The sequence below is a fragment of the Pyxicephalus adspersus genome, chromosome 5, assembly GCF_032062135.1.
Source record: "Pyxicephalus adspersus chromosome 5, UCB_Pads_2.0, whole genome shotgun sequence".
NCBI classification, from domain to species: domain Eukaryota; kingdom Metazoa; phylum Chordata; class Amphibia; order Anura; family Pyxicephalidae; genus Pyxicephalus; species Pyxicephalus adspersus.
The window spans coordinates 140,655,965-140,681,438 of record NC_092862.1 but is presented as its reverse complement, the minus strand read 5'-3'; the positions used below and the strand labels follow the sequence as shown (position 1 = coordinate 140,681,438).

The following is a 25,474-nucleotide window of genomic DNA, read 5'->3' as shown; positions in this document are numbered from 1 at the left end:
TGCATGGAGTGTGCAGGTTCTTCCTGTGTTTGCGTGGATTTCCTCCCACATTCCAAAAATATGCAGTTAGGTTAATTGGCTACCCCCCAAAATCGACCTGAAATAAATACATATGACCATGGTAGGGACATTAGATTGTGAGCCCTTTTGAGGGACAGCTAGTGACATGACTATGGACTATCTACAGGGCTGCGTAATATGATGGTGCTGAATAATACTGTATAATAATAAATGGTCAAGTGTATGTAACCCACTGAGTCCTAGGGTCAGGTTTATGCAATGTAAAGACTAAAAGAGCCTAAAAGAATATGCAGCTCAATGCAAAGTACCTGCAGAGTGTAGCAGTCAGATGTGTGTAATGTCAAGTGTATGAAACCCAGGGGGTCAGGTAATGTAATGTACTGGAGTGGAGGAGTTTAGAACTATATAAAGTCCTGTGCATTTATATATATATATATATAATTTATATTACATTAGAAATAAATATTAGTCATGTAAAGTTTGGTGTAGTAAAACAGTGCATAGAGGTCTATATATCAAAGCACAATAAGGACAACTTGGGAGAAAAAAGGGAGAGAGGGAATGAGTTCCAAATATTAGACAGTCTGTCCAAATGAGGATCAGCTATGGGTTATCTAAATATATATCTAGTATACTCTACAACCAGGGCTCCTCCAGAGGTTGCTATCAGCTGCTTTCACCTCTCAGGTCAGTGTAAGTGACACCAATGATGTTTTTGGCTATCTGTAATGGTGACATTCTTCCCAATGGTCAGCAATGTAAGAGGAATTCTTCCCACCGACCACCATGCTAATGTACTGTCGAGAATATAGTAAATATTGCTTGGGTTTCCCTATGTTATAAAGGTTGCCAAACGCTGCTTTATACTCTCTGATCTGTCCAAACCTGAACTTAGCTGACCAACGGAGGAGAAACAATGTTCCATTATCTACCCATGTGGAATATTGTTGGCTGAAGATAAGGTGGGTGCCAGAATTCTCCCTTTTTCTAGGAAAATAATGAAGCACCCCTCTATTATTGTATCTTTAGGTTTTTTTATATTGTTTTTTTTTATATTATTATCATATAATAAATATATTTATTTTATTTTTTTTGGGTAGGTAATGCTTTTTTCCTTCTGTACAAAATTTTGGAAACCTGGGGGATGTTCTCATACTATCCAAAAACAAAAGTTTTGTGTGTATATATAAATTTATAAATGGGCACTCCAAAAAAAAAAAAAAACTCCACAAGTGTGTTATTTCTAAGCTGAAATGTTTTGCTGTAGTCAGGAATTTTTCCGCTTGTCCCGCTTTCCTGCTCTCACACAGATTTCGCCATGCTTGTACTTTCTGCAGAGCTCTTCAGGGATCCCGGCTATACAATTATTTTGGCAGAATCCATTTTTCCTCCACCTGTCACGAGTTGCGTACTGTGTGATATTGCACATCTAAGGAATACAATTCGGTGCTTCTATCAACAATTCCTTTTGATGTTTCAGTTGTACTGAATAATCTGGCTAAACAAAAGAAATTTACTTCCTGTAAAAATATTTTTTATTTTTTGTTGAATTTAAAGTTGCTGCACATCTGGATGTTAAAAACTGACAAAATCTGAAAAAAAAGCATTCGAACTAAGGTCCCATATCCCACATAAAAATAGTAATAAACCTTCAAGCTGAATTCTAGGAAGAAACAAAAGGCACAACTTACTACAGCTCTGTAATTATTAATACATAAATATTGTGCAGTATAAATACCCAAATGTAACCTGGTATCAAACTTGTGAAGTCCCTGTACAGCAAAGCTCTTACTTATATTTATTATATAAGTAAAAGACATGTTTCCACTCTATTTATTTTTTTCACTTGGGGTATGTTCCCATCAGTTTCCATTCTGTATCTACCCTCCAATCCAAATATTGCAGCATAAATTAAGACTCATCAAAACAGACAATATTTTTCCAATCTATAATAATATATTATAATATTTGGTGAGCCCATGTAAATTGTAGCCCCAGGTGCCTGCTTTTAGCTAACAAGAATGGCAGCCGGTGTGGTCTCCTGCTGGTGTAGCCCAGCATCTTTGATCTGCCAAAGGATTTGTATTACAGTCTTTACAGCCCTGTCTGGTGGAATGAGACTTTGTTTTCTGGTGGTGGGATCGGTGGACCATACCAAGTAATTGTAGGTATTAGAGTTGAGCAGATTTCCTGACTTCCTGTTGGTAGCAGTGGTGGACCATACCAAGTAATTGTATTCAATGCATTGTGCTTTCAGAGATCTCATCTGTAGACATCAGGTGTAATGAATTAATATTTGATTTACTGCTCCCTTTCTACCATTCTGACATTCTCCTCTGACCTCTGGCAGCAACATGGCTTTTTCACCCAGAGAACTGACACTCAGTGGGTATTTTCCCTTTTTGACCATTCTCTATGAACCCTAGAGATGGTTGTGGGTAAAAATCAGCAGTTTCTACAATACTCAGACCATCCGCCTGTCACCAACAACCATGCCATGATCAGTCAATGAAATCACCTTCTTCCCCATTCTGATGCTCCGTTCAAACTACACAGGCCCTCTTGACAATGTCTACAATGAGTTGCTGGCATGTGATTGGCTGATTAGATATTTGGGTCAACAAGTAGCTAAAGAGGTGTACCTAATAAAGTTACCAGTGAGTGTATAATATATATTTAATCCATTTTATACATTGTATTCTTACGTTTCTTTACGCTTTAAAGAGTAATTGGTTCTCTTGCAGCACTAATTTGCACATCACTTTCTTGAATCAATTCATCAGTCATGTATAGAGTTAATTATAGCTTCCTTTCCTGGAGAACAGATAATAGTGAATGTGTCCATAGAAGAAAATACAATTGTTACAAGCTGAAGTGAATAAAATGAAAGCATAAGGAATTCTCAGCGCTGACAATCACACGGGGATAATTGTATTCTATCGCTGCAGGAGAACGCAGGGGTTACTGCCAATTCCTCCCAATCCATCCCTGTGCTTCCAGCTTTAATTCTGCAGTTATGTATCACATCCTTATTAATTGGCATCTTTGCTGTGTGATCAAAAGAAAGGTTCTGGATAGAGGGAATTGGCTACATGGTGAATATGAATCCAACTTTCTTTATGCAGATTTTATAAAATATTATTACCAGTATGCCAGCTGTTGCTAACTACACCTGGATGATTACATTTCAGGGTAAGCAGTGTTTAAAATATTTAAAGGGAATATTTCATGCTTTATTTGAGGCTGTATTTAATGTAATGGCACACGCGGGCCGGTGACTAGAGCAGCGGGGTAAGAGAATGCGGCACTAATACTCAATATATGCCACAATGGGTAATTTTTACTTTATTTTGCTTCTTTCTTCTATCCATTTCTTGACATTTGTGGTTCTAGTAAAGAGAACTGTAAGTAGAAGGGTTGCAAGAAATTGTAAGTGGAGTCAGACGACTCCTAGTAGTTTAGAAAACATTGGAGCTAATGTAATAAGTAGGGATTGCAAATTAGAGACTTATTTAGAGAGTAACACAGGAAGAGGAGTGGACCCACCCCTGAAGAGCTTACTATCTAGGTGGTGGAGGAAGTCTCACACAGTAGGAGGGGGATATGGAATGGTGGGAAGTAGTAAGGGCTTAAGAGACAGAAAAAGACTGGTGGGTGAGTTTGAAAAGATGGGTTTTAAGGGATTTTTAAATGAACAAAAAGTAGCAGAAACCTGAATAGGATGCATACAATAGGAGGGGGGATATGGAATGGTGGGTGAGTAGTGAGGGTTTAAGACACAGAAGAAGATGGGTAGGAAATTTTTAAAATATGGGTTTTAAGGCCTCTTTTAAAGGAGCAGATAGCAAGAGCAAGCTGAAAAGGATGAGGAAGACCATTCCAGAGAGTGGGGGCAGCTCTATAAAAGTCTGGGAGCTGTGCGTGTGATGAGGTTATGAGTGAGGAAGACATTAGTAGGTCATTGGAGGAGCGAAGAGAGTGGCTAGGGGAATATTTTTCCACCAGGCCAGAAAGGTAAGTGGGACAAGGGAGGGATTCGAAGGCAAAGCACAGGAGATAAATTTGATTCCAAGGTGAAATGGAACCCAATGAAGAGAATTACAAAGAGATGCAGCAGAAGGGGAGTGCTGGGAAGGATGAATAACAGTTAGAAATATGTCAGGGGGAGATTTAGAATATGAAGGGGGAAGATTATGAGTTCTGTTTTATGCAAGTTGAGTTTTAGAAACCCTTCAGCCTCACATGACGAGATGGCTGTCAGGGAGCATAATGGTGACCACTGTGCAAAGGACTTACCCTGCCAGCAATCCCGCGTTGTCCGCACCTGCCGTGACCCGTTCGATCGCGGACACCATGAAAGGAAGTGCTGTGGCAGGCAGTGCAGCCGAAGCTGCAACGGCTCTGCTCACAGTGTAGGGATCCATTCTGGCTGAATTGTTGTTAGGCCAAATGGCATCCCTAGCATCCCTGCAGCTGTGAACAGTACTGAGCTTCTTGCACCACCTGGGGGTGAGCCAGCCGGCTGCCCCGCCAAAGGGTGGGGCAAGTTCAGGTTGAATTGGATTAACTAGTCATTGTCCCTCCAATAGTACAGTGCCAGGTGGCACTCTGCCCATTTAATGAGTCCCTGTCTTGAGCAACATTGCCCATTATAGTCTCTGTATTACAGTGTGCTTAGGTGTGTTCTTGTATTTGATTACCGTGTTAACCTCTGTTGCCTTCCCCGGTTTCTTGTCACTAATCTGGACTTGTTGCCAACAGCGACCCGGCCTGATTACTGATCTTGCATGAACTCTGCCCGCCCTGACTTTGGATTGTCCCTGACTACACCTTCTGCCTCATCCTTCTGTACCTCACTTTATCGGGCTGACCTTCTTGTGTTTGACCTTGGCCTGTATCTGGACCATGCAATAAAGGTTGTTGAAGGGATTACTTTAGTTGGTTGGGATTTGTGTGCCCAGGCGCATTACACAATGCCAAAAATTGGGAGTATTGGGATACCTATTTCTCATATGTGCCAATTTAAAAATCATTAGACATGTCTAGAGGACCCCCTATTTACTCTTTCTAAACTCCTATGATCCCTACCTTTGTCCACTCCTCTTCCCTTTACCGGTTCCTGTTTTGGGTGCTGAATTTTATAGTATTTCATTGGGGTCACAAAAAGATCTACCCCCTTGGAAGAGGCTATACTGAATATTTGAATTGAATATTTTTCCTTCTACTTTTTAAGCAATGGACTCTCATGTAGTTACCTTTCTTATATTCTGAGTTCTTGCTAAAATGTGTCTTTATATATCAATGTTGTACTCAATATCTCCGTTGTTCTGTTTGTACATTTTTTTTAAATGTTTGTTTATTTAATGAAGATTTCAATTTCAAATGTAAAAAATATAACCAATGCCATCAATTCCATATAGTCATTCAATAAAAAGAACCAAAAATAATTCCTGAATTCGTGATTGTGCAACACTAGGTCTTCTTTGCTCTGATATAAAGGGTGGATGGATCCTACTGACCTGCCATATTCATCTCTGGGGATGTAGGTACTTCTTATTGATGTCCATTGGTAGGTCCACACTGCATTCAAAAGATTTCAGCAGCATTGGGGCAGAGAGAAGGTGGTGGTGGGCCTGGAATAATGCACTGCATGCACTCCTCTTCCCTTCTCCAGAAGAACCATAGATGGTTATATGATGGGTGCAAGGAAAGGACTAATGGCCTGTACAAGTGTTTCTGAACCAGGGTTCCTTCAGAGGTTGCTGGGGGTTCTTTGAGCAATGAGCAATTTGAGCCTCTCGGTCTAATTTACGTGACACCAATTATCTTTTTGGCTATCTTTCGGGGGACATTCTTCCCAATGGCCGGCAATGTAGGAGCATTTTCCCAATGACAACCATATTAATACAGAGAGCTGTGGATATAGTCATTATATTAGGGGTTCCCCAAGACCTGAAAATCATATCAAGGGCAATTCCCCATATTAAAAAGCTTGAGAAAGGCTGGTTTATGCATTTTAAAATAGCTAAAGGTACAAGTATTGTAGACAATTGCAATCATCTTTCACCAGTGATCACATTGCAAAAAAATAACTTTTTATGAAGATGAAGGCTCTAGTAGGTGCTGATAATAGTCACGAAATTGGATTGGATGGTTAGAGTCAGTGGAGCTCATTCACTAAGCCAAGTGAATTTCCTTTTCAAGGTAGTGTGTTCATTTCAATTTGCATTCACTATTGCAATTTTTTAAAAAGCTGTGATTGCAGCAAAAGTAGTTTTTTTCAGTCTATGTACAGCACAGTGATTATGGCACCACTTCTTTTATATGGAAATATTTGGGTTGGTAAAGGATAATGGCCCATACAGGGTGGATTTATATACTTTGTAGTGATTGAACATGTTTCACTGTATCTGAAGTTCAGTTTTAACTTTATCCTATTTTTTTTCTTGTTGATTTGTGAGTTTTGTAACGTTCCTGAAAGACGTCTACATCTGTTCCCGCAGATTTTGGCTTCTTTCACCAGAAATCTGATCCAAATTCCTGCAAGGCTGATGATCGTCAGCGTTCATGTTAAGGTTTTTCTGCATCATTGCATCTAACGTCCTTGCAGCCTCATTGTCGTAAACTACAAATATGATTAGAATGGAGATGAACAGTGAAATCAGGCTTAACTGGATATCAGATGTTATGTCTGCAATTTAACAGGAAGGTTGCAATATGACAAATGAATGGCTTGTGTACTGTGTGTAATGAGCCTATCATTTCTGAAAATGTTGATGCCCCAAGCAAGTCTCTCCCATGCCACCCTTCCCTTACCCCAAGCCTGCAAGACTCCATTAGTGGGCAAAATATTGCATGAGATATCTAAGGCCGTCATTCACCACTGTAGACCAATTCTGAACAGCTTCAATGCTCTAATTATTAACAAATTGAAGCAGTTGAAATCTTTTTTGTATAGGTGATTCTGTTTTGGAGCATTTGCAGTGCTTGAGATAATAGAGATGCCTCGTGCAGTGCCTCTGTCCATAGACTTTAATGGGAATGCAAGTGGTTGAAAAGTGTGCCTCAGTACAACCTCAGGGGAGCAGAAACCCCTTGATGAATTGGGATCAGAAGTGCAAGACAAATGCAAATAATAATAATAATATTAATAAATTAATTAAATAAAATAAACATAATTTCTTTAAAAAAAACAGTCTTTGAATATGGTTGCCCTATTAGTTTCCTTTTAATTACTTTTTTTGCGCTTGTAGGCTGCAATATAGGACATTTTTTTTCTAAAGTTTGGATCTTCTTTAAGTAAACCATCTCATGTGTTAAAGGAAAAAAAAATTCCTGCAAGAAAAGGGACAGAAAATCGATGGTGAGGAGTCATCGGAGTGACCATGAGATGGTAGAGGTGAGATGGTAGAGTGCAGATGAAGGATTGAGCATGGATCTTGTTACTGGAGACTTTTTATCCATTCCTGGCCTTTTGGTCTTTTGCTGGTGCTCTCAGATGGGGAATACGGGATAGCTGAACGTTTCATTCGTTTGTTGCTAAAAGAAGGTATTTCCAGGTTCTTTCATATGAGTTCTGCTCCGCTGGCCTTTTAATCTGAGCAATGTTCATCCATCCTTTCTAGAAATGACATTCTCCTCCACCCTAGGTCTAGTCACTCACTTGGACACTATTAGGATGCTCCTGTGCAAGCCGTAAAGAACCCCTCTTTACAATACAGAAAGCCTGAACCTAGAGGGACCAGTGGAGAGGAAATAAATACCTGGCGCCCCTACAATATTTATTGACACCATGAATATAAAAGTGGCACTGGTAGTTTAATGATAACTTCCAGGCAAACAGCTTTCTGCAAATATGAAATATACGAATTGTTTTTTTTTACCTGCAAAAGAAGTTGTATTTCTGTCCATCCAGGCCTTAGATTTAGTACTTAGGCAGCTGAGACCTGATTTTTCTTATCTGGTAACATCTAAAAGCCTTCTCTAACCCCATCCTAAAGCTACGTACACACTTCCAATTATTATCGTTGGAAAACGAACGACGAACGATCCTGCACGATATATACGAACGATCGTATAGCACCGATCCTGCACATAGAGATAACGACACGATCGTTTGTAGATATTGTACACACAATAGATACGATCGTTTGAGCGATAGAGGAACTATGTGCATGACAGGAAAGTGAACGAACATTCGTTCGTTACGCATGCTCAGACCATGGACGATCAACGAACGATCGTACACACGAACGATGTTCAACGATCGTCGTCCAATCCGATCCGCCGGTCCGGTCGTTCGTTTCCAACGACTTTCCTCGTTCGTCGGCGTCGTTGGTTACTTTTTTTACGAACGATTTTTGCCCAATCGATCGTTCGTCGTTCGTTTTGAACGATAAAAATTGGAAGTGTGTACGCACCTTAAGAGTGTACACAGTAAAAGGGTAATCAGCAGACAAAGACAATGGCCTAATTTATTAAAGCTCTCCAAGACTGGAGAAAATAAACTATCATGGGTGAACCTAGATGATGCAGCAAACCTGGAATAGGTTTCTTAAAAATCATTTGCATTCCTGGTTTGCGAAATAATCCAGGTTCTCTCATGATAGTCTACCTTCTTGGAGAGCTTTGATAAATCTGGCCCAATCACTCTTTTTTCTCTTATTGGAAAGTTCAGTTGACTGCTGCACACCTGAGTGGCTCTTTTTGTGGCTAATTGCTCCTTTAGTTTAAAATCCGATGCACAATTAAAGTCTAATTTTAGTACTAAAACTTTACCAGAGGGTGCCACCATCTTACATCTTTTTCCTGCATCTGCTTATGTCACCCGATCTAGCACAGCACAGCTAAAAGATCGCCTGACCTGCAAAAAAGTGTTGATCTCAATGTTGATCTCATTTTTTTTACATTGCAAGAAAAGGCCCAGAATCGAGCATGTGTGGCAGGAGCAGCCCTTAGGATATGTGACGCTTGTATCCCAGGAGGCTGTGGGCTTTTCATTAAGTTTTTACTGCCACGGCAGTAAAGACAGAAGGGGATGGACCCCTCTTCTTAAAAAAAAAAACATATTAAGAAAATAAAAAACATTTATTTATTTAAAAAGGTAAAGAAAAATGTGGTGATAGGTCTACTTTACATTTGTCCATACACATGAGTTTAACTTTATCTATTCATAATGTTAATGAATCTATTCTTCCAATCTGCAATTCAGCTATAACCAGTAGGTGACAATATTGGAGCTAATTCTGCATAACCATTGACCCTAAGAGAAGGGACAAAAGGGCCATTTCTGGAGAAGAAAAAAAGAGAATATCATACAAATCTGAGCAGCTGGAAAAAATTGTCAGACCAGATGGCTATGTGTTATATTTTTAAAAATGCCAATAGACATAACATATGGTCATAGAGTATCAATTTACCCAAAAGTGATTTTGTTTAGGGTTAAGCCTGGTCAGCTCCTGACTTTGTGTAGGTTTTTTATATTCCAGTAGTGAAATCTCACAAAATTATTGACTGTTTTCTTGTTTACCAGGAGTTTTGGATGTTCCTGCTCATCCTGTGTGTTATTTTGTTAGTTTCAATTGTCATTTTTGTTAAGTCTATATGTTTTTGTGCTATACGTTTTATGTATTTTAAACAGTACTTTTGTATAAATAATCTGTGTTTACAAATAAGCATTTCATATGGCAAAGGTTTCCTAGAGCACTATGGATAAGCACAGTGGTGCAGCTTGCTTTAAAGCTTTCATTGTTTAAATGAAAACCTCAGAATAGGAATTTCCTTTAAAAGGAAGAAGTCCTGCTAATGTGCACATGTTTTCTTGATTCCACTGCTAGTCTGCTTTACTATAGAACCTTACCTAAACCCCACTGCAGGGCTCAGTCCATGGTGAGAAGGGTCAGGCAGGTGGTTACCTGAAGCACAACAGCATCAAAACACTGGGCTGCAAACTATCAGCAGGGGCCATTGTGGAAGCACCAAGTCTAATGATGATTGGCTTGGCTTTGCAGTAATACACAAACCTAAAAGTCCCATGGCTCACTCATCTCCCATAAACACACTCTTAATTCTTGAAAGCAGATTGTGCTGTAACCCAACTTCAAATGTTCTTGTTACTGCATGGCAATGGGCACTACATTCCCCCAAAGAGAGGAGAGATGAATTCTTATGTATATTTTTTATACAATAAACTTACAGGTAAGGGTTATTTTTACTATGGACTTTAATATATTTTATGGCAATTGCTGGTGGTGTTGTCCTAGGAAAGGAAATATGATTAAAGGTTAAAAGATAGATACATTAAAAAAAACATTATTATTAGAATAGAGAAACAGATAAAATGATAGCTGTATAGATGGATAGGTAGCTAATAGATAGATGGATGACTAATAGAAGACTAGAAAATACTGTTTTTATTTATTGACTTCTTTTGCACCAGCTGCTTTGAATAACAGGATTAAAGCATATTTTTGGACAGTGTTCCTCAGCTGGACTCTCTAATTACATCTAATTACAGCACAATTGCCACCACTTCCTTAAACCACACACAAGAGTGCTGAGTGATCTATATGGCCTATAATTGATTGCTAGTTAATTAGTGAGCTCCTGGAACACTGGGGAGGTCAAATCCAGGTTGTTCGGGTCAGCAATACATAATAGAATGTGTGGGATGGGGTCATATAATATGTATATAATCAGCCCGCCGCAGGGCAAATGTGCAATAATATTGTTGTTGGTGCATTGTATATTTAAAGCAAATTTAATTAGGAAGACAAATAGGTTATACAATCAACTTTGTCAGTTCTAACCCTCCTCTACTTTATCCAAAAAGTTCTAAAGTTCCATTTTAAGATATCATTATATTCTTTGGTCAATTCATGGTTCAGTTGTCTCCTTTTGTCGCTAATTTACCTTTGTGCATTGTCAGCAGTGGTTTCTTAATATTGTTGCACTGTAGCCCTAGAGGGAAATTGCATTCCAGGGCAAAAGGATGGAAATAATGCTGGCCATACACTGGTCGATATTTCTAATGGAAATAAACATTGGGTCTATTAGACAATAGAGCATTCACATTCAATGCTTTACCGGTATATCGATGGAACTTTGATCGGGATCTTCCATTCTTTACACAATCAATGCTTTATGTCTTACAATGGCTATCGGTAATGTACCCCAAAAGGAAGAGCTCATTCCATTATTAGTGGTCAAAGCAAGAAACATGTGTCCATTGGGAAGAGCTTGATTATTATATTGATCAATTACTCATCTGGAATGCCCTATTTTCCAATAAAGTATGGAACTGACCAACAGGTAATATGCCAGGTTAACTATCAATATCTGGGACGTAACAATGATTTATTTGGTCACTTATTGACCCGTGTATGGCCATGATAAGCAGTGCATGTGTACAGCTTTCTGATAAACAAACCTGATAATTGTAATTTGTAATAAAATTAAAATGCCTATTTATTATATCAACTACTAAATATTCATGGATCTGGTGGCTGTTCCGCCCCTGGACCCCCATTTTATCCAGTGGCCAGCATTTGCCCATTCCTAGCTTGCCTTAGGAGCAAGTGTTAGCCCCCTGAAAAAAATTACAGCCTGTGCCATAAAAATTTAATCTTGAACTCCAGTACACCTATGAATATGTTTTATGCCTTTGCATTGACACGTGTTGGTGTTAGGACAGCTCATTCACTTTAAATGGGACTTCAACATGCAAAAAAAAATAATAATGTAGAAACTGCTCCAACCGTACCATGGTTCTCTTTCACTTTTCTCGTTTCCTCACAACAACCACCGGCACACATGGCCAATCAATACAAAGTAAGCAGCTGTACTCCATCTTCCAACAGATGTAAAACTTTATTATGGGCAATACAAAGCAATGAGCAATATAAAACCTCACCAGGAACTAGTTTACTAACGCGTTTCACCCAAAGGCTAAGTGATTTGCAATGGGCCTGTTAAAAAGGTCCTGGTGGGTCCACATACAATAATATTTTATATATGTTGGCAGTCAGTAGCATAAACGTACCTGTTACTCTTTTAGGTGACAGATTCCCCCCAGCTAATTTACGTTCAAATGCAGGTGCGATTGTTGATACTTTATTGAATAGTAACCCACTGCATACAATATATGCATTAGGGTTCCATACAAAATGAATATCAGGATTTCCTATTGCTGATGATATACAATGCGTTAATGTACCCAGGAGTGATGCATTTAAATGTAAGTTTTGCATGAATTAACGTGAGACTATATCCAGCCATCATTTGCTTGGTTCTTTTGGTTTTGATTCCAGTGGCTATTTTAGGTTGTGACTTTCCACGGATCTCTCATGCATCCATAATCTTCTGACCATTGCCTGATTTTCAGCAGCTGAGGACCCCTAATCCACACTTGCTTATCTCTCTTAATCACAGCCTCACAGCGCTAGGGTTGCATGAGCCGTTAATTCCCTCTTAACTGAGTAACAGAGTGGAAAGTAAACACAGAGGCAGATCTACAACCTTCAACATGGCTAATTTGCTCGGAGGTCAGAATATTTAAGCAGGGCCGCTGCCAGGGAGCGATATGATCAAGGCTGCCCCTAATCTAACACATGAAAATGCAAAGGATGGGGGGGGGGGTTCTACAAAATACTAGACACCCACCAGGGAGACCAGGGATGGGTGCGTTCTGTACATGTACATAAGTAGGGAAAAAGGGAGTTTTTGGAAAAAGGATTCTCATCTCTAAATTACTGATTTTGTTGGCAGTTTTCTCACTTAAGCTTCTTAAGTAAAATTTGCCAGAAAAAAAAAAAAACTTTTTTCTTTATTCGCAGGCTGGGGTTATTTGTGTGTTTGGTATTAGGAGAAAAATATATATATTTTTTTTCTTATTATCACATATTTGATTACTTGTGTATTGTCACTAGTTGATTATAATAAAACTATCACAGTCTGCTTTTATTGACTTGTGTAGCCCAGAGACTCGCTCCACTTTTACCTTGCTGCAACAGCCCCCTGTTACCCTTCTGCTTTCCCATATACAGACAACACACCCATTTGGGGAAAAATGGCTTTGCAGCCATTTATTATGAAAACACATTTATTAACCAAAATAAAATCATCGTAAATTTTAAACTAAATATATACCATTGTTACAATACTCTAACACTGAATAGTCACCCCCATGATATTATTGCTCCCAGCCATCCTACATAGCCTCGGGAACAAATATCAATTCCAATACCCACACACCCATTTTGAGGGATACCTTTTTACCCAGCCCTCCAAAATACTTCTCCCTTTTTATATCAACTTTTGCTTTTACACCTCTCCCCCGGTGCACATCCATGACCACTGCCTACATTCTAAATTTCTAGACCACACATTAGGCATAAACAAGACAGGAACTGTCACAATAAATTCCAAATCTTTAGCCAAACTTCTGTAACCTCTTGCAAACTAGTTCAGTGTATGAACATTTTAAGAACAAGATGTATACTGAATGAAAAATGGGGGCATTTAGAAAATATTGTGTGAGGCCTCTGGCCCCAAGCCACACTCATGGGATGTGCTGGATAGTCCGCCACTCCCATGATAATATTGCTCCCAGCCGCCCTACATAGCCTTGGGAACGAATATCAATTCCGATAGCCCACAAACACCCACACACCCATTTTGGTGGAAACCACATCCTGACAAATACTTTTAGGGCTCCCATTTAATAGATGGATTCACCCAAACTGGAACCCCCAAAAGCACTGCCCTTAAGGACCCCAAACTGCCAACCCAAAAACCCATCTACAGCTAATTGAGAGGGTGGGTGGGAAACTTTCTTCCTCCTATCCTGGTCAGAAAGACCCTTTACTTCTTGTTTCCTTATTTACTTCTCTCTTTACTCCACCCCCTCATTTCCTACCATCAATCGCCTTTTTACCCAACCCTCCAAAATACTTCCCCCTATTTGTATGAACTCACAATCCAGAAAAGAAGTGGCATCATTGCTACTGGTGTGTCTGTGATTGGCCAATGTGGATACTTTGTGGCACTGGATAAGAGATCTTCTGCACCCAGAAATGGCACCCACTGCTGGCAAGGACACTGGATGTCAAATTCAGGTTAGATTATCTTCTTTCATAAGGTTAGGAGACAAAAACATTGTAAGGCCCTGGTCCATCAACAGTACTGGCCATACACCGGCCCCCCAATCTAACGCTGCACTCTTTGCCTATAGCAAGCCCCCACTCAGCCTCAGGAGACTAGTTGGGTTTCCCACCACATGGTTGGCCCCAGAACTTAACAGACAAGTAATGGTGTCTGGGGAGGGGCTGCCAGGAGCCCACAGCTAAGCAACACCAAGGTTCCAACAGAGACAAGACCAGAATACAGAGCAAGAGGTCATACACAGGTAATCTGTCCACCAGATTAGGAAATCAAGGGCAAGATACAAGCAGGGTCACAGGCAAAAGGTCAGTCCAGGCAGCATAAATTTACAGGATTAGAAACTGGCAAGGTCAGCAACAGAAATTTAGATGAATACACACCCTCAGCAAGCTTAACGCTACAACAGGCACTGAAGACGGGGGGCAGAGAGGCTATAAAGTCCCAGCAGCCAATGGCAACGCAGGACTGAGTCAGCAAATAATCAACCTTAAAAGTGTGTGCTGGGGATGCCAATAAAATACACCAGGCTGCACGGCTAAGGGGAAGCAGGGGCTGCTGCTATTTCTTTAGACTCTTTGCTGATGCAAGAGACATTGCTGGACACAATAGGCTATGTTGGATACTGCGGTGGCCCACAGCATGGAATCACCGACCCGATAAGCGTTTCCTAACAATTGCAAGATGGGTTAAAGGTGTGTAGGAGGAAGTGGTGGGGAAATTTGGATTTTTACCTACTAAAGCAGAACTAAACCCGCAATACACACCTATTTCTTGTTCTGTTTTAGGGCGTGGCCATCTTCTTTTTTCTTTTTATCCTGTATGTGAGCTTTAGCCATCTTCATTGGATGTGCCAGAATTACATAACTGCATGCACAAGGAAAGCCGGGATTGCTAGTTTGCATATGCAGATGGCGGGCAATCAGGCTGATAAGATAAGTTATTGCAGAAGGGGCTTCACCTGTCCCTTTCTCTAATAACCAAGCGCCCGATGGAGGATTTTTCAGCTTTTGGGCCAGCTATTATAGATGCCTGAAATCTCCTCATCATACTTTGGAAAATTCTAATAATGATTCTGATATATATATATTCATATATATATATATATATATATATATAGTTAGGTGCACTTGAATGGTAAAGGCCATTGTTGAAGGTTAGGTTCTGGTGATAAAAATCAGAGCTAGAAATGTCTTTGGGGTAATTAACTCAGTGATAACAAGACCAGGCACACTCCTTACCTCAAATGAGAGTCCTCTTGAAATGTCAATATAGCAGAAAAGCAATAAAAGACAACCATAAATATAATACAATTATTTTTCCTGACAGAATTGAATGGTAATGGGTATTGTAAATAGGATAAATTTATCGTTATCAGAGCTTATAAGTGTTATTAGACTAATTAACTAGGAGATAAGTTCAGGTACACTGGTCACATAAGTGAAGAATTCCTTTGAAATGTCCTTATAGCTTTGAATGAAAGATTGAAAAAATGGCAAAAATATCACCTTTGACTCTGCCCTCTCATTTACCACATATATTCAGAACATTTCCAGGTCCTGTCACTTTCACCTGTGCAACATCTCCAAAATCCACCCCTACCTGTCCCCTGAGACCACCAAACTCCTTGTACACACTCTTATCTCTCGTCTGGACTACTGTAACCTCCTCCTCTCTGGTATTCCACTAACCCGACTCTCTCCCCTACAATCTATTATGAATGCTGCAGCCAGACTCATCCATCCTTCCCTCCGCTCCTCTTCCGCTGCCTCTCTTTGTAGTTCTCTCCATTGGCTTCCATTTCACCTGAGAATCAAATTCAAGCTCCTGTGCTTTGCCTTCAAATCCCTCCACAGTTGACCTAGTAATGACTTCCTCACTCACCTCACTTTCTTAATGATAACCTCATCACACCCACGGCTCCAAGACTTTTCTAGAGCTGCCCCGACTCTCTGGAATGGTCTTCCTTGTCCTATTCGGCTTTCTCCTACTTTCTACACATTTAAAAAAGCCCTCAAAACCTATTTATTCAAACCTGCCTACCCATCGTCTTCTGCATTTTGAAACTGTCACCTCTTCAGGGCAGGGTCCTCTCCTCCTCCTGTGTTACGGTCTGTATTTGTCTGTCATTTGAAAACTCTATTGTACAGTGCTGAGTAATATGTTGGCGCTATAAAAATCCTGTTTAATAATAATAAAAATAATAATAAAATCTCCTTATCCAAATGGTTTATCTGAAGCTCCATTCATCAGTCCTGGACCTACCTATTCATGTGCATAGGCCTCGTTAGATTTATCCTATTTGCAATAACCTATTGTATATGTAGAATACTAGCAGCTAACTAACTTACCTGTCTAACTAACCAATGGTTATAAAAGTTGGATTGGGGTTTTAGCTGATCACTTAAATTCCAAACTTTCTGCATTCATCACTGTTGACCGTTTCTAAACTCAAAATATTACCATTCATATTTCAAGAACATAAAGTGTATTATTCATTCTAGTCATAAAATCTAATACATCTTAAGGTACCAATAAGGAACAGTCTGTGACTCTGGAAGACTCTTGAGGTTGGTGGCCCAAGGCAAATGCCCTCTTTGCCCTCTTCCATGACTGCACCTGCATCTTCTGTCATACATTTTTGCTAGGAGTCAGCGATCAGCACACACTCACTGAAAGCTCATCAGTGGCTTCTCATCAATTAAGTATTAATTATAAATTAATTAGATGCTGCTTAGGGTATGGCACTGAATACTAACAAATCACATTTTAAAGCTTACATATAAAAGCATAAAAGATACAATGTTACAGATTAATTGCTCTCTGGAAAAGCTGATTTTATTTCATTTTACTATAACGCTGCTAGGGTGCTTCTAATGATCAGTTTTTATCTATCTATCTGTATTTTAGCTATTTCTTCCAAATTAGGCACATGGGTTTAACATGGCTTTACTTTGATTGATGCTTTCTAAGATGTCCATCTAAGACTAAATGAAATACTGGGTGACAACGCTGATGCATGTGTTTATTGCAACTGTTTTTACTTGCAGTTGAACTTTGAGTTTCAAATAAATACATTCCAGGGGCCTCAAAAGCATCCTCTATGGAAACAACATGCTACATAGATGGACTCTTTCCCTTTGTAAAACGTATTTATGGAGCTGGATTTGTGCACCAGGACACAGTAATTCAGGAACATATATAGGTCATCAGCAAACTCTTCTCAAGACTGAGAACAAACAATTATCTAAAATGTATTTGTGTTCCTTAGCATAGGGGTGCCTTGCTATGCATTGCATCTGCATTGAGATGAGTCGCCCAATGCATAAGATTGTCATTTAGATTGAATGTCTTTGCAATTGGCTAATGCATGTAATTTACATTATCGCAATGCACTGATAGATGTGATGGTTTCCCAGAGCATAGCATGGCATTGCATTTGTATTGAGAAAAATCACCCAATGCATTGGGTGCCATTTAGATTGAATGGCTTTGCAATTGGTTATTGCACATAATATGAATTGTGGCAATGCACAGCAGCTGACAGCATAGCATGGAATTTCATTGCAGTGCATTGCATGCGTATTGAGAAGAGTCACCCAAAGCATTGGCATGCCATTTAGACTGAATCACTTTGCAATGGATCAAATGCACATAGCATGAATCTTTGCAAAGCACAGGAGCTGACAGGTGTGAAGAGTTCAATGAAACACCTAAACTTAAAAATTTGCCTGGGTGTTTAAATACCTTTCGCAATATATTGTAGGTGCGATGGTCAGATGTCCACAAATCTTTGGCCATATACTGTAGTGCTTAATGCACCTTAGGCAAATTTCATGATGTTGGGTCATGAAGCTGAAACATAGATACAAATTAGGATATATAAATAAAGAGGGGCTTATGATGAGGCTTTTGGCCCATGGGTATGGTAAAGAAAACGACTATATAATTAATATAATGGAAGGTGACTTTTCTGGTGGCTTCAACACCATTTATAAGGGATACTGGCATGTATCCAATCATAATGTTTCCTGCGCTTGCTTGGAGTTTTGTTTAGTGAATGGTTTCTATTAATGTAACTGTATCCTGGTCATCTATTTGATAATGCTAGCTTTCTGATTGTCAGGCATACAGTTTTAGTTAGAAGACATGACCTAACACACAGTGCAGGTCAGGATTCAGAACTACAAATATGTTCCATAAAAGTTAAGTATAGAAGTTATTGGATCAAGATGACTCCCAAGCATTTAGGAAATCTCAGCATTGGCAGCGTCCATAGATCCCCATCACTTTTCTCTTGCATTCACTTGTTGTAGGCCAGATTCTTTTTAGTGATAGAGAATTGCTCAGGAACTAGACAATAACTTACATTTATTTATCTCTCCCTGATGCTAATGCTAACACAACTATACATTACCATCTCATCTGGCATGTTTACTCTATAGTAGTTGCAGGCCTGCTAAGCCTTATTGATCTCAACTGAAAATTGGTCACAACTGGTCACAGATTTCCCTTCATTAAATGCCCCAGAATCCCTATTCAAACTGACCTAAAATCAGCTGCAGTTTAGTCCTCACAGCAATTATGCAGCAATGAAAGTCCCATAGGGTTGTATAGACGCATACAAAGAAGGCATTGTCAGTGATCGCTGACTTCAAGGGCCAGTGACACTTTCTTCCTAAAAAAGATCTCCGTTTGAACTCCAGGCAAACCTTAAAATACACATATGTAAACTCAGATCACTGAGATTGGTCATTTTGTCCAACCATTGCTAGATAGCTCAGCTGCAATACTCATATTAACTCCAACATTGTCCCCCACAGACGTGTGCACTCACTGATCCAAGGCTCCTCTTTAGAGAAAAATGACAAAAATAATATACCAACCCTCTTTTTGGAGTCCAGGACAGGGTTTACTCTGGAATAGGGGAATGGAATGTTGCAGAGAACAATGGCATCTCATTCGGGGGCATGGCTTTCTGGAGCGTTTAGAATTTGCCAGCCACTGAAAAAAGAGCAGCAATATCGACAGAATGAAGATACCTAGAAAATAGGTATGTATAAAAATAATATAAATAGAATACTCTTGCATCCATTCTCTACAATGCAGGACCAGAAGACCTGCATTGTAAGTTAGGACTATATAGTCTCCAAACAAGCTGCAGCATTGGGCAGTAGAGGAGAGCACTGACCACCCAGGGAGTGACCCCTAGCAAAAAAAAAAAAAATGAGTACTTAACCCTTGCAGTTCAGGGTCTGCTCTACTGCAAGGATTATTTTGATTTCAGTTTTATAGCCGTCAGGGTGCTCTAATAGTGAGAGGTTTAAATTTTGTGTTCCTGGGACTTATGCTGGATTTAAAAGTAAATGTAAATAGCCAATAACTAAAACATTAAAAAAGCTTTAACTTTAATGGTAATGTCAGTTCAAAACTAAGTCTTCCACATTCATTAGAATAATGCAAAATAATCATATTACTAAAGATCCCATCTCTGTTTTTGTTTCTGCATGGACATCCTATCACATGGACTTCTGATGTGACTACGACACACATTAGGCATGCATTGAACACCGTTGTCACCATCAGTAAACCTGCTCTGACAATGCAATGCAATCATCCCTGGAGTGCCTGGAGACCGGAGGTGGTTTCAAAAAGACAGCAAGGGATTGGCAGCACATTAAGGAAACAAAGTTAAAAAAAAAAGATAAAAATTATGATTTTATTGAAACAAAACAGCTATACAGATGACACTGATCAACCCTTTTTCAATGTTATATTTGCAATGCATACTTTGAAAAGTAACTACATAAACCTCTTTACATTGAAAAAATGAGCATGAAAAACTTTTCTTTATGACCCTAGATGAAACCCTAATAAATTTAGGTCCTATAATGGAGGTCAATAGAAAGAAAGCCCCTTACATTGCAGCTCAGTAGGTCGATGGCCCCCAATACTGGTGAACATTTGTGGAAATACTCCTTATATTGGTGGTCAGTTAGAATAATACCCCTTAAATTGGTGGTGATTGGGAAATATGGCCCCTTAAATTATTGGTTAGTGGAAAGAATGCTCCTTACATTGGTGGTCATTGTGAAGAATGACACGTACGATGGTGATTAGTGGCACAAAAACGTCTTAAATTGGTAGTCAGAGGAAAGAATGTTAGGAACTTAATGTTCGTGATCATTTGTGGAAATGCTCTTTACATTGGTGGTCAATGGGAATTATGCCCTTAGGAAGAATAAACCATACAGTGGTGGTCAGTGGAAAGAATATTCCTTTCATTGGGGGTCAATGGGTTAATGCCCCCTATACTGATGATTAGTAGGATAAATGACTTTTAAATTGGTTGTTAGTGGAAGGAATGCTCCTTATATTGGTGGTCAATGTAATGAATGCCCTCCTTGCAGTGGTGGTCCGAATGCCACCTTTATAGACAGGTAAAAACCATTGCCCCCATGCCACTTGCTCTTCCAGTTCCATTTTACGGGAAACTGTAAGCACCAATGAATGGAGAATAAAGCCATCACAGCTCAAAAAAAAACTACCATCAACCTCTGGTGGACCCCCAGTTTTCAATGGCTGTTCTATAACCGTGCCGCTGTTACAAGTGACGCTCAAACCGCCATACTTCCTTCTCCATACCAGTCACAAATAATTCCAAATCCTGCCTGTCTAAAACACAATCTAACATTTATTTTATTTTTTAGCTGACTATTTGCTGACCCTGCCATTGAATTGCTGATAAAGCGTTTTATTTTCTGCTGAACCACATACAGTTCCGCAGTTCAATTAAAAAAAAGGCACGATCCAAATCCTATCTGTAACACAAACAGTAGCTGCACAATGGCACATTTCTCTAAATAGTCATTTCGTCTTAGAAGTACATATAATTATATTAAATGAGTTAATAACACTTGAATTAGTCATTCTCTGTTGACAGAGCCTGTCCTCCAATCCTTAGTATTGTTTTGGTTAAGAGGCATCTGGGTGCTTCCAATTATAGGCAAGCCAATGTGTGTTTTTTTTTGCATGTGTCTCTCTCTTTTTGTCCTCTCTCTTAGAATTTTCTATTATTTCTGTCTCTCCAGCTGGTGTAATTTATTACTGCAACCTCCCAGACCAAGATAACCTGTTCAGTCAGCTGGAGCCCCCTGTAGACAGATGTCTCTCTTTGAGCTGAGTGAAGACTGCTACTAGCCAGTGAATGGGAGAGCTGCAGCATCCTCCACACAAGAACACAACATCAGCACCACAAGCAGCATCAGCAGCCCCTGGGCTCTATTGTTCCTGGCTCATAAATGTTTTTTCCTTCTCGACTGTCATGCACAATAGCTGGAGAGAGCTTTCTGATGCTGGGTACTTAAAATAAAAAAGGGAAGAAGGTCAACGCTGTCCGAAGTGGGCTTTTCATTGTGCTCAGGCTGCAGCCACAACCTAGCCGCCTGGAGGAGGCATGGGGCTGGGAGGGAGATGCTCAGCTGCTCCTTGCTGTGGAGTGATCATCCTTCTCCTTCTGGTGGGATTGTGGAGGGTAGATTCGCAAGGCGAACACGAAGCCAAAAGCATCTATGTATGGAAGACAGGTAAGACAATGCAATCTGCTCTAAATTGTCATTATTCCTCTATCTAGGTGCATCCGCTCTAGAGCAAAGCTGCCCAACCTTGTGGTGTAGACCCCAGGTGTTGGAGGGGTATCATTCTTGTGGGTGCCTACCGCTGTGCCATTGTTATAGATCCAACAAAAGATACCTGTCCTTACAAACCCATCAAATGAACATCATTTTTAATAAATGGGGGGGTTCATGGATGTATTGCGGGACCTCATCTGTGGTTCCCTACCCACAGGTTGTGCACTGTGGCTGTAGAACAATGCTGCTTTAAATTGATGTTGTCAAGTTATAATTATGTTGTAAGGTGCAATAGTAATATAAAGTTTCAATTATGCAAATGTACAATTATTTATCTATCTACAAATTATCCATCAGGCTACAGACAATATCTATTTCTCTATACATTTATCAATCTGCCTATAGATCAATATGTTTATCTATCTATTGATCAGTCCTTGTTGCACACATTTATCTTCAGATAATCTCTTTATGCATCTCGAAAATTTAACTATCTATCTATCTATCTATCTATCTATCTATCTATCTATCTATATTTATCTTGTTCCTCCTATGCATATGATATTTTCCTATTCATATCTTTCTTTTATTCTTTTTAAACTCTATATATATACCATTTCTCTTTCTCTCATTTCTCATTCTTTGTCTATCTATCTATCTATCTATCTATCTATCTATCTATCTATCTATCTATCTATGCTATTGCTATTAGGGTAGCTGTACCTCTGAACATCACCTAACAGTGTTCAAACATTCCACATTCCGTTTGACAGTGAAGGTGCATTGTCCAAATGCCAGCAGGTTATCTAATGTGTTTTAGAGCTGTACCATATGTTACACACTTGCAGATTTTCTCTAAGGGTACAAGAATATCATGTGTTCTATTTCCGCACGTTTTTACTTTGTTGTTTTGCATATGGGCTCTGCTGTGCTATAGTAGAGCAAATCTCATGATGGAATAAAACTTTGCAGTTGAGCTGATTTGTTACGGTAGCGTGTAGTGACAAGCTGGCATTAGTGGTGACATACATTTAGAAAATGAGGATATTGCAGCCTAGTGGAAGGAAGGACATCATTTCTTGCCGTGAAGCAAAACCAGACAGCTGATACAGCAGCAAAATGAAGCCTGATGGTTGTTTGGGTGCAAGAGAAACAATATATATATTGGTGTGTGGTCATATTCCCATAATGGAAAAGTCATAGCATAGGCATTATGCAATTGTGTCTGGATGCCACTTATTTCTGCTCGTCAAACAAAAAGTGTCCAGTTGATGGAAATAAGCCCCATCCGTCCCCCTTCTTATGGAAATGAGTGCCTGCTAATTCCAGACTCCTCTCTAAATGGGAACAGAAGCTGAGTCAGATTGTTGATTTAATTTGCAAATGGCCCCTCATCCTAAATAAGTTGCATAACAAAGTTAAAACAATAAAATGATCCTGGGTCTTTCCTGAATTTTAACTCGCCCTGGCTTCATGCCAGGAAGACGGATCAATTTACATGGACACAGATATCCTGAATTTTTTAAGAGCCTTCGCATTTTTATCCAGATGCTCAATAGAGAGATTAAAGAAAAATTAATTTAAACCAAAGACAGCTTTCTGTCCAAATGCTGCCAGGCTGGGGCTGGCAGTGGGTGAGTCTTTGTCATCTGGTCGTAAGAGGTTGTGGAATAAAGGAGAGTCTGTGTTTCAACAGCTTCTGGAAAATGTTAGTTATTTTTGTCTTGATACAATGTGCTGCACTATTTGGAGAAAGGCTTTATAAGAGAATTGCACTTTATATTTTGGCTAGAAATACGTAGTAATAAAATAATCAGAACAATTGCTTTTATACATTTAACATGAAGATGTAAAACGTATCCACCTGCCCTTGTGATGCCTATAGGTGGGGTCTCCATACTTGCAATCCTTGCTATTCTCCTGTTTTAGAAACACTGCTGAGCATGGCCATGGCTCTGCTTGAAGCTGTACGGCCTTCTTGCAGCCCATCTTTAGAAACTCATTGCTGAGAAGCATTGTCCCAGACGAGTCCCGTTGAAAAGGTCAAAGTCAAGCTTCAGGCGATGGATGAGAGCCAAGGAGCTCTAAGCATTGAGCAGCCTTGTTAAAACAGCTGATCTGAGGGTGTTCCATGTAGAGACAAGCTTGCCTATCAACACCGAGATGACAGAAGGAAAACTTTGTGAAAGAGGTTTCAAAAAATAATATGAAGCGTAAGAATTGCTGCTGTCTTCATTTTTCTTTTTATGGTGTCAAAGAAAGTTCCTCCAAAGCCTTGAGGTGTCACTGTGATTTCTCAGGTTCACGCTACTAAACAATACCTTGCCCAAGGCAGGGCTGGGTCACATCAGCGTATACGCATACAATCCTTGTAAGCCAATGCAACATCTCTCTGATAAAATCATCAGTTTTTATTAGAAGTTTTCCAGTTGAACTGGTCCTTACCTGTGACAATATATATAACATATGTGTTCTTTTCATGAAAATACAATTGCAGCCCCTTGGCCGTAATTGGCATACTTGCCTAGGCAGGATGAGGTTGTTGGTCCTGTTTGTGGGATCTAAGAAAAGCTGAAGATCTGAAATCCAGAAAGAACGTGCCCCGATTCGTGAACGCGCTTCCCCGATTCTGTGAGTGCTTTGAGATCCTTACCATAGTCATATGTCATTACCACAGTCTGGGGTCAATTTGGGGGAAAGCCCAATAACCTAGCTGCATGTTTTTGGGATGTGGGAGGAAAGTGTAATACCCAGAGGAAACCCACCAAACACCGGAATAACCTGCAAATTCCATGCAGATAGTATCCTGGTCAAGACTCGAACCTAGGACCCAGTGCTGCAAAGGCCAGAGTGCTAAAGTGCTAACCTCTGAGCCACCATGCTGGCCACTGTACTTTAAAGGGAACCTATCCCAGGCATACAAGCATGGTGGTACCTATATACATATATATATAATTTATATATATGTATATAGTAAACCCCAATTGGAAATAACTGAGTCTCTGGGACCAGACTGGATCATAGCTTTTGTGCATTGGTAGCATTGGTATGGGAAGCTTTTATTTGGCCTTGGTTTCTGTAAACTGTGGCAATGGACAGGCTCATATTAGACAAGGTGAAGCAACCTCTTTGTCTTTGACACATGGAGAATTGAACACAACTATTGGTAAAGACCTAATGGTAGCTCTACCTCCAGGACATTCTCTGGCTGTGTGATGTTAGCAAAACATATTAGTTCTAGCTGAATTTAGTTATGGAAATCATTATAATATCTTGGATATGAAGATTGTCAGGTCAGTACAAGAAATTCAGAAGCTCACACTTATCGCATCCATATGTATGGAGATAATCTGATTCTATGATGTAATAGAACGCTCAATGTGTAATTTTGCTTTTGATATATGAATGGCTACATTGACTTGAGAAGTGATGGTTGCACAGGGTAATGTTCATTGTTTGATGATTTAATATAAACAAATACTGTAGGGTGCTCATAAAGTATGGAATGGTAGAATCTGGTACTAGTTGGAAATGGAATGGCAGGCTAAAAGAGCAAATCCAATTTTTTTTTTGCAATATTTATCTTCAATCCTGAAATTTTCTCTTTGGCATTTTTTTCTATTACTGCGATAATAAGCATCCTTATGAATTGCTCCCTGTTTTGC

General features: G+C 39.6%; 1 protein-coding gene across 2 annotated transcripts in view; it reads left to right on the top strand.

Moving 5' to 3' along the window:
* Positions 1–25,474, top strand: part of THSD7A (thrombospondin type 1 domain containing 7A) — a 269,637-nt gene that overhangs the window by 80,686 nt on the left and 163,477 nt on the right. For both annotated transcript variants that reach the window (XM_072412943.1, XM_072412942.1), the window contains exon 2: positions 21,270–21,764. In XM_072412943.1, the coding sequence (XP_072269044.1) occupies positions 21,635–21,764 (130 nt within the window). In that variant the 5' untranslated portion in view covers positions 21,270–21,634. The remainder of the gene's footprint in view (positions 1–21,269; positions 21,765–25,474) is intronic.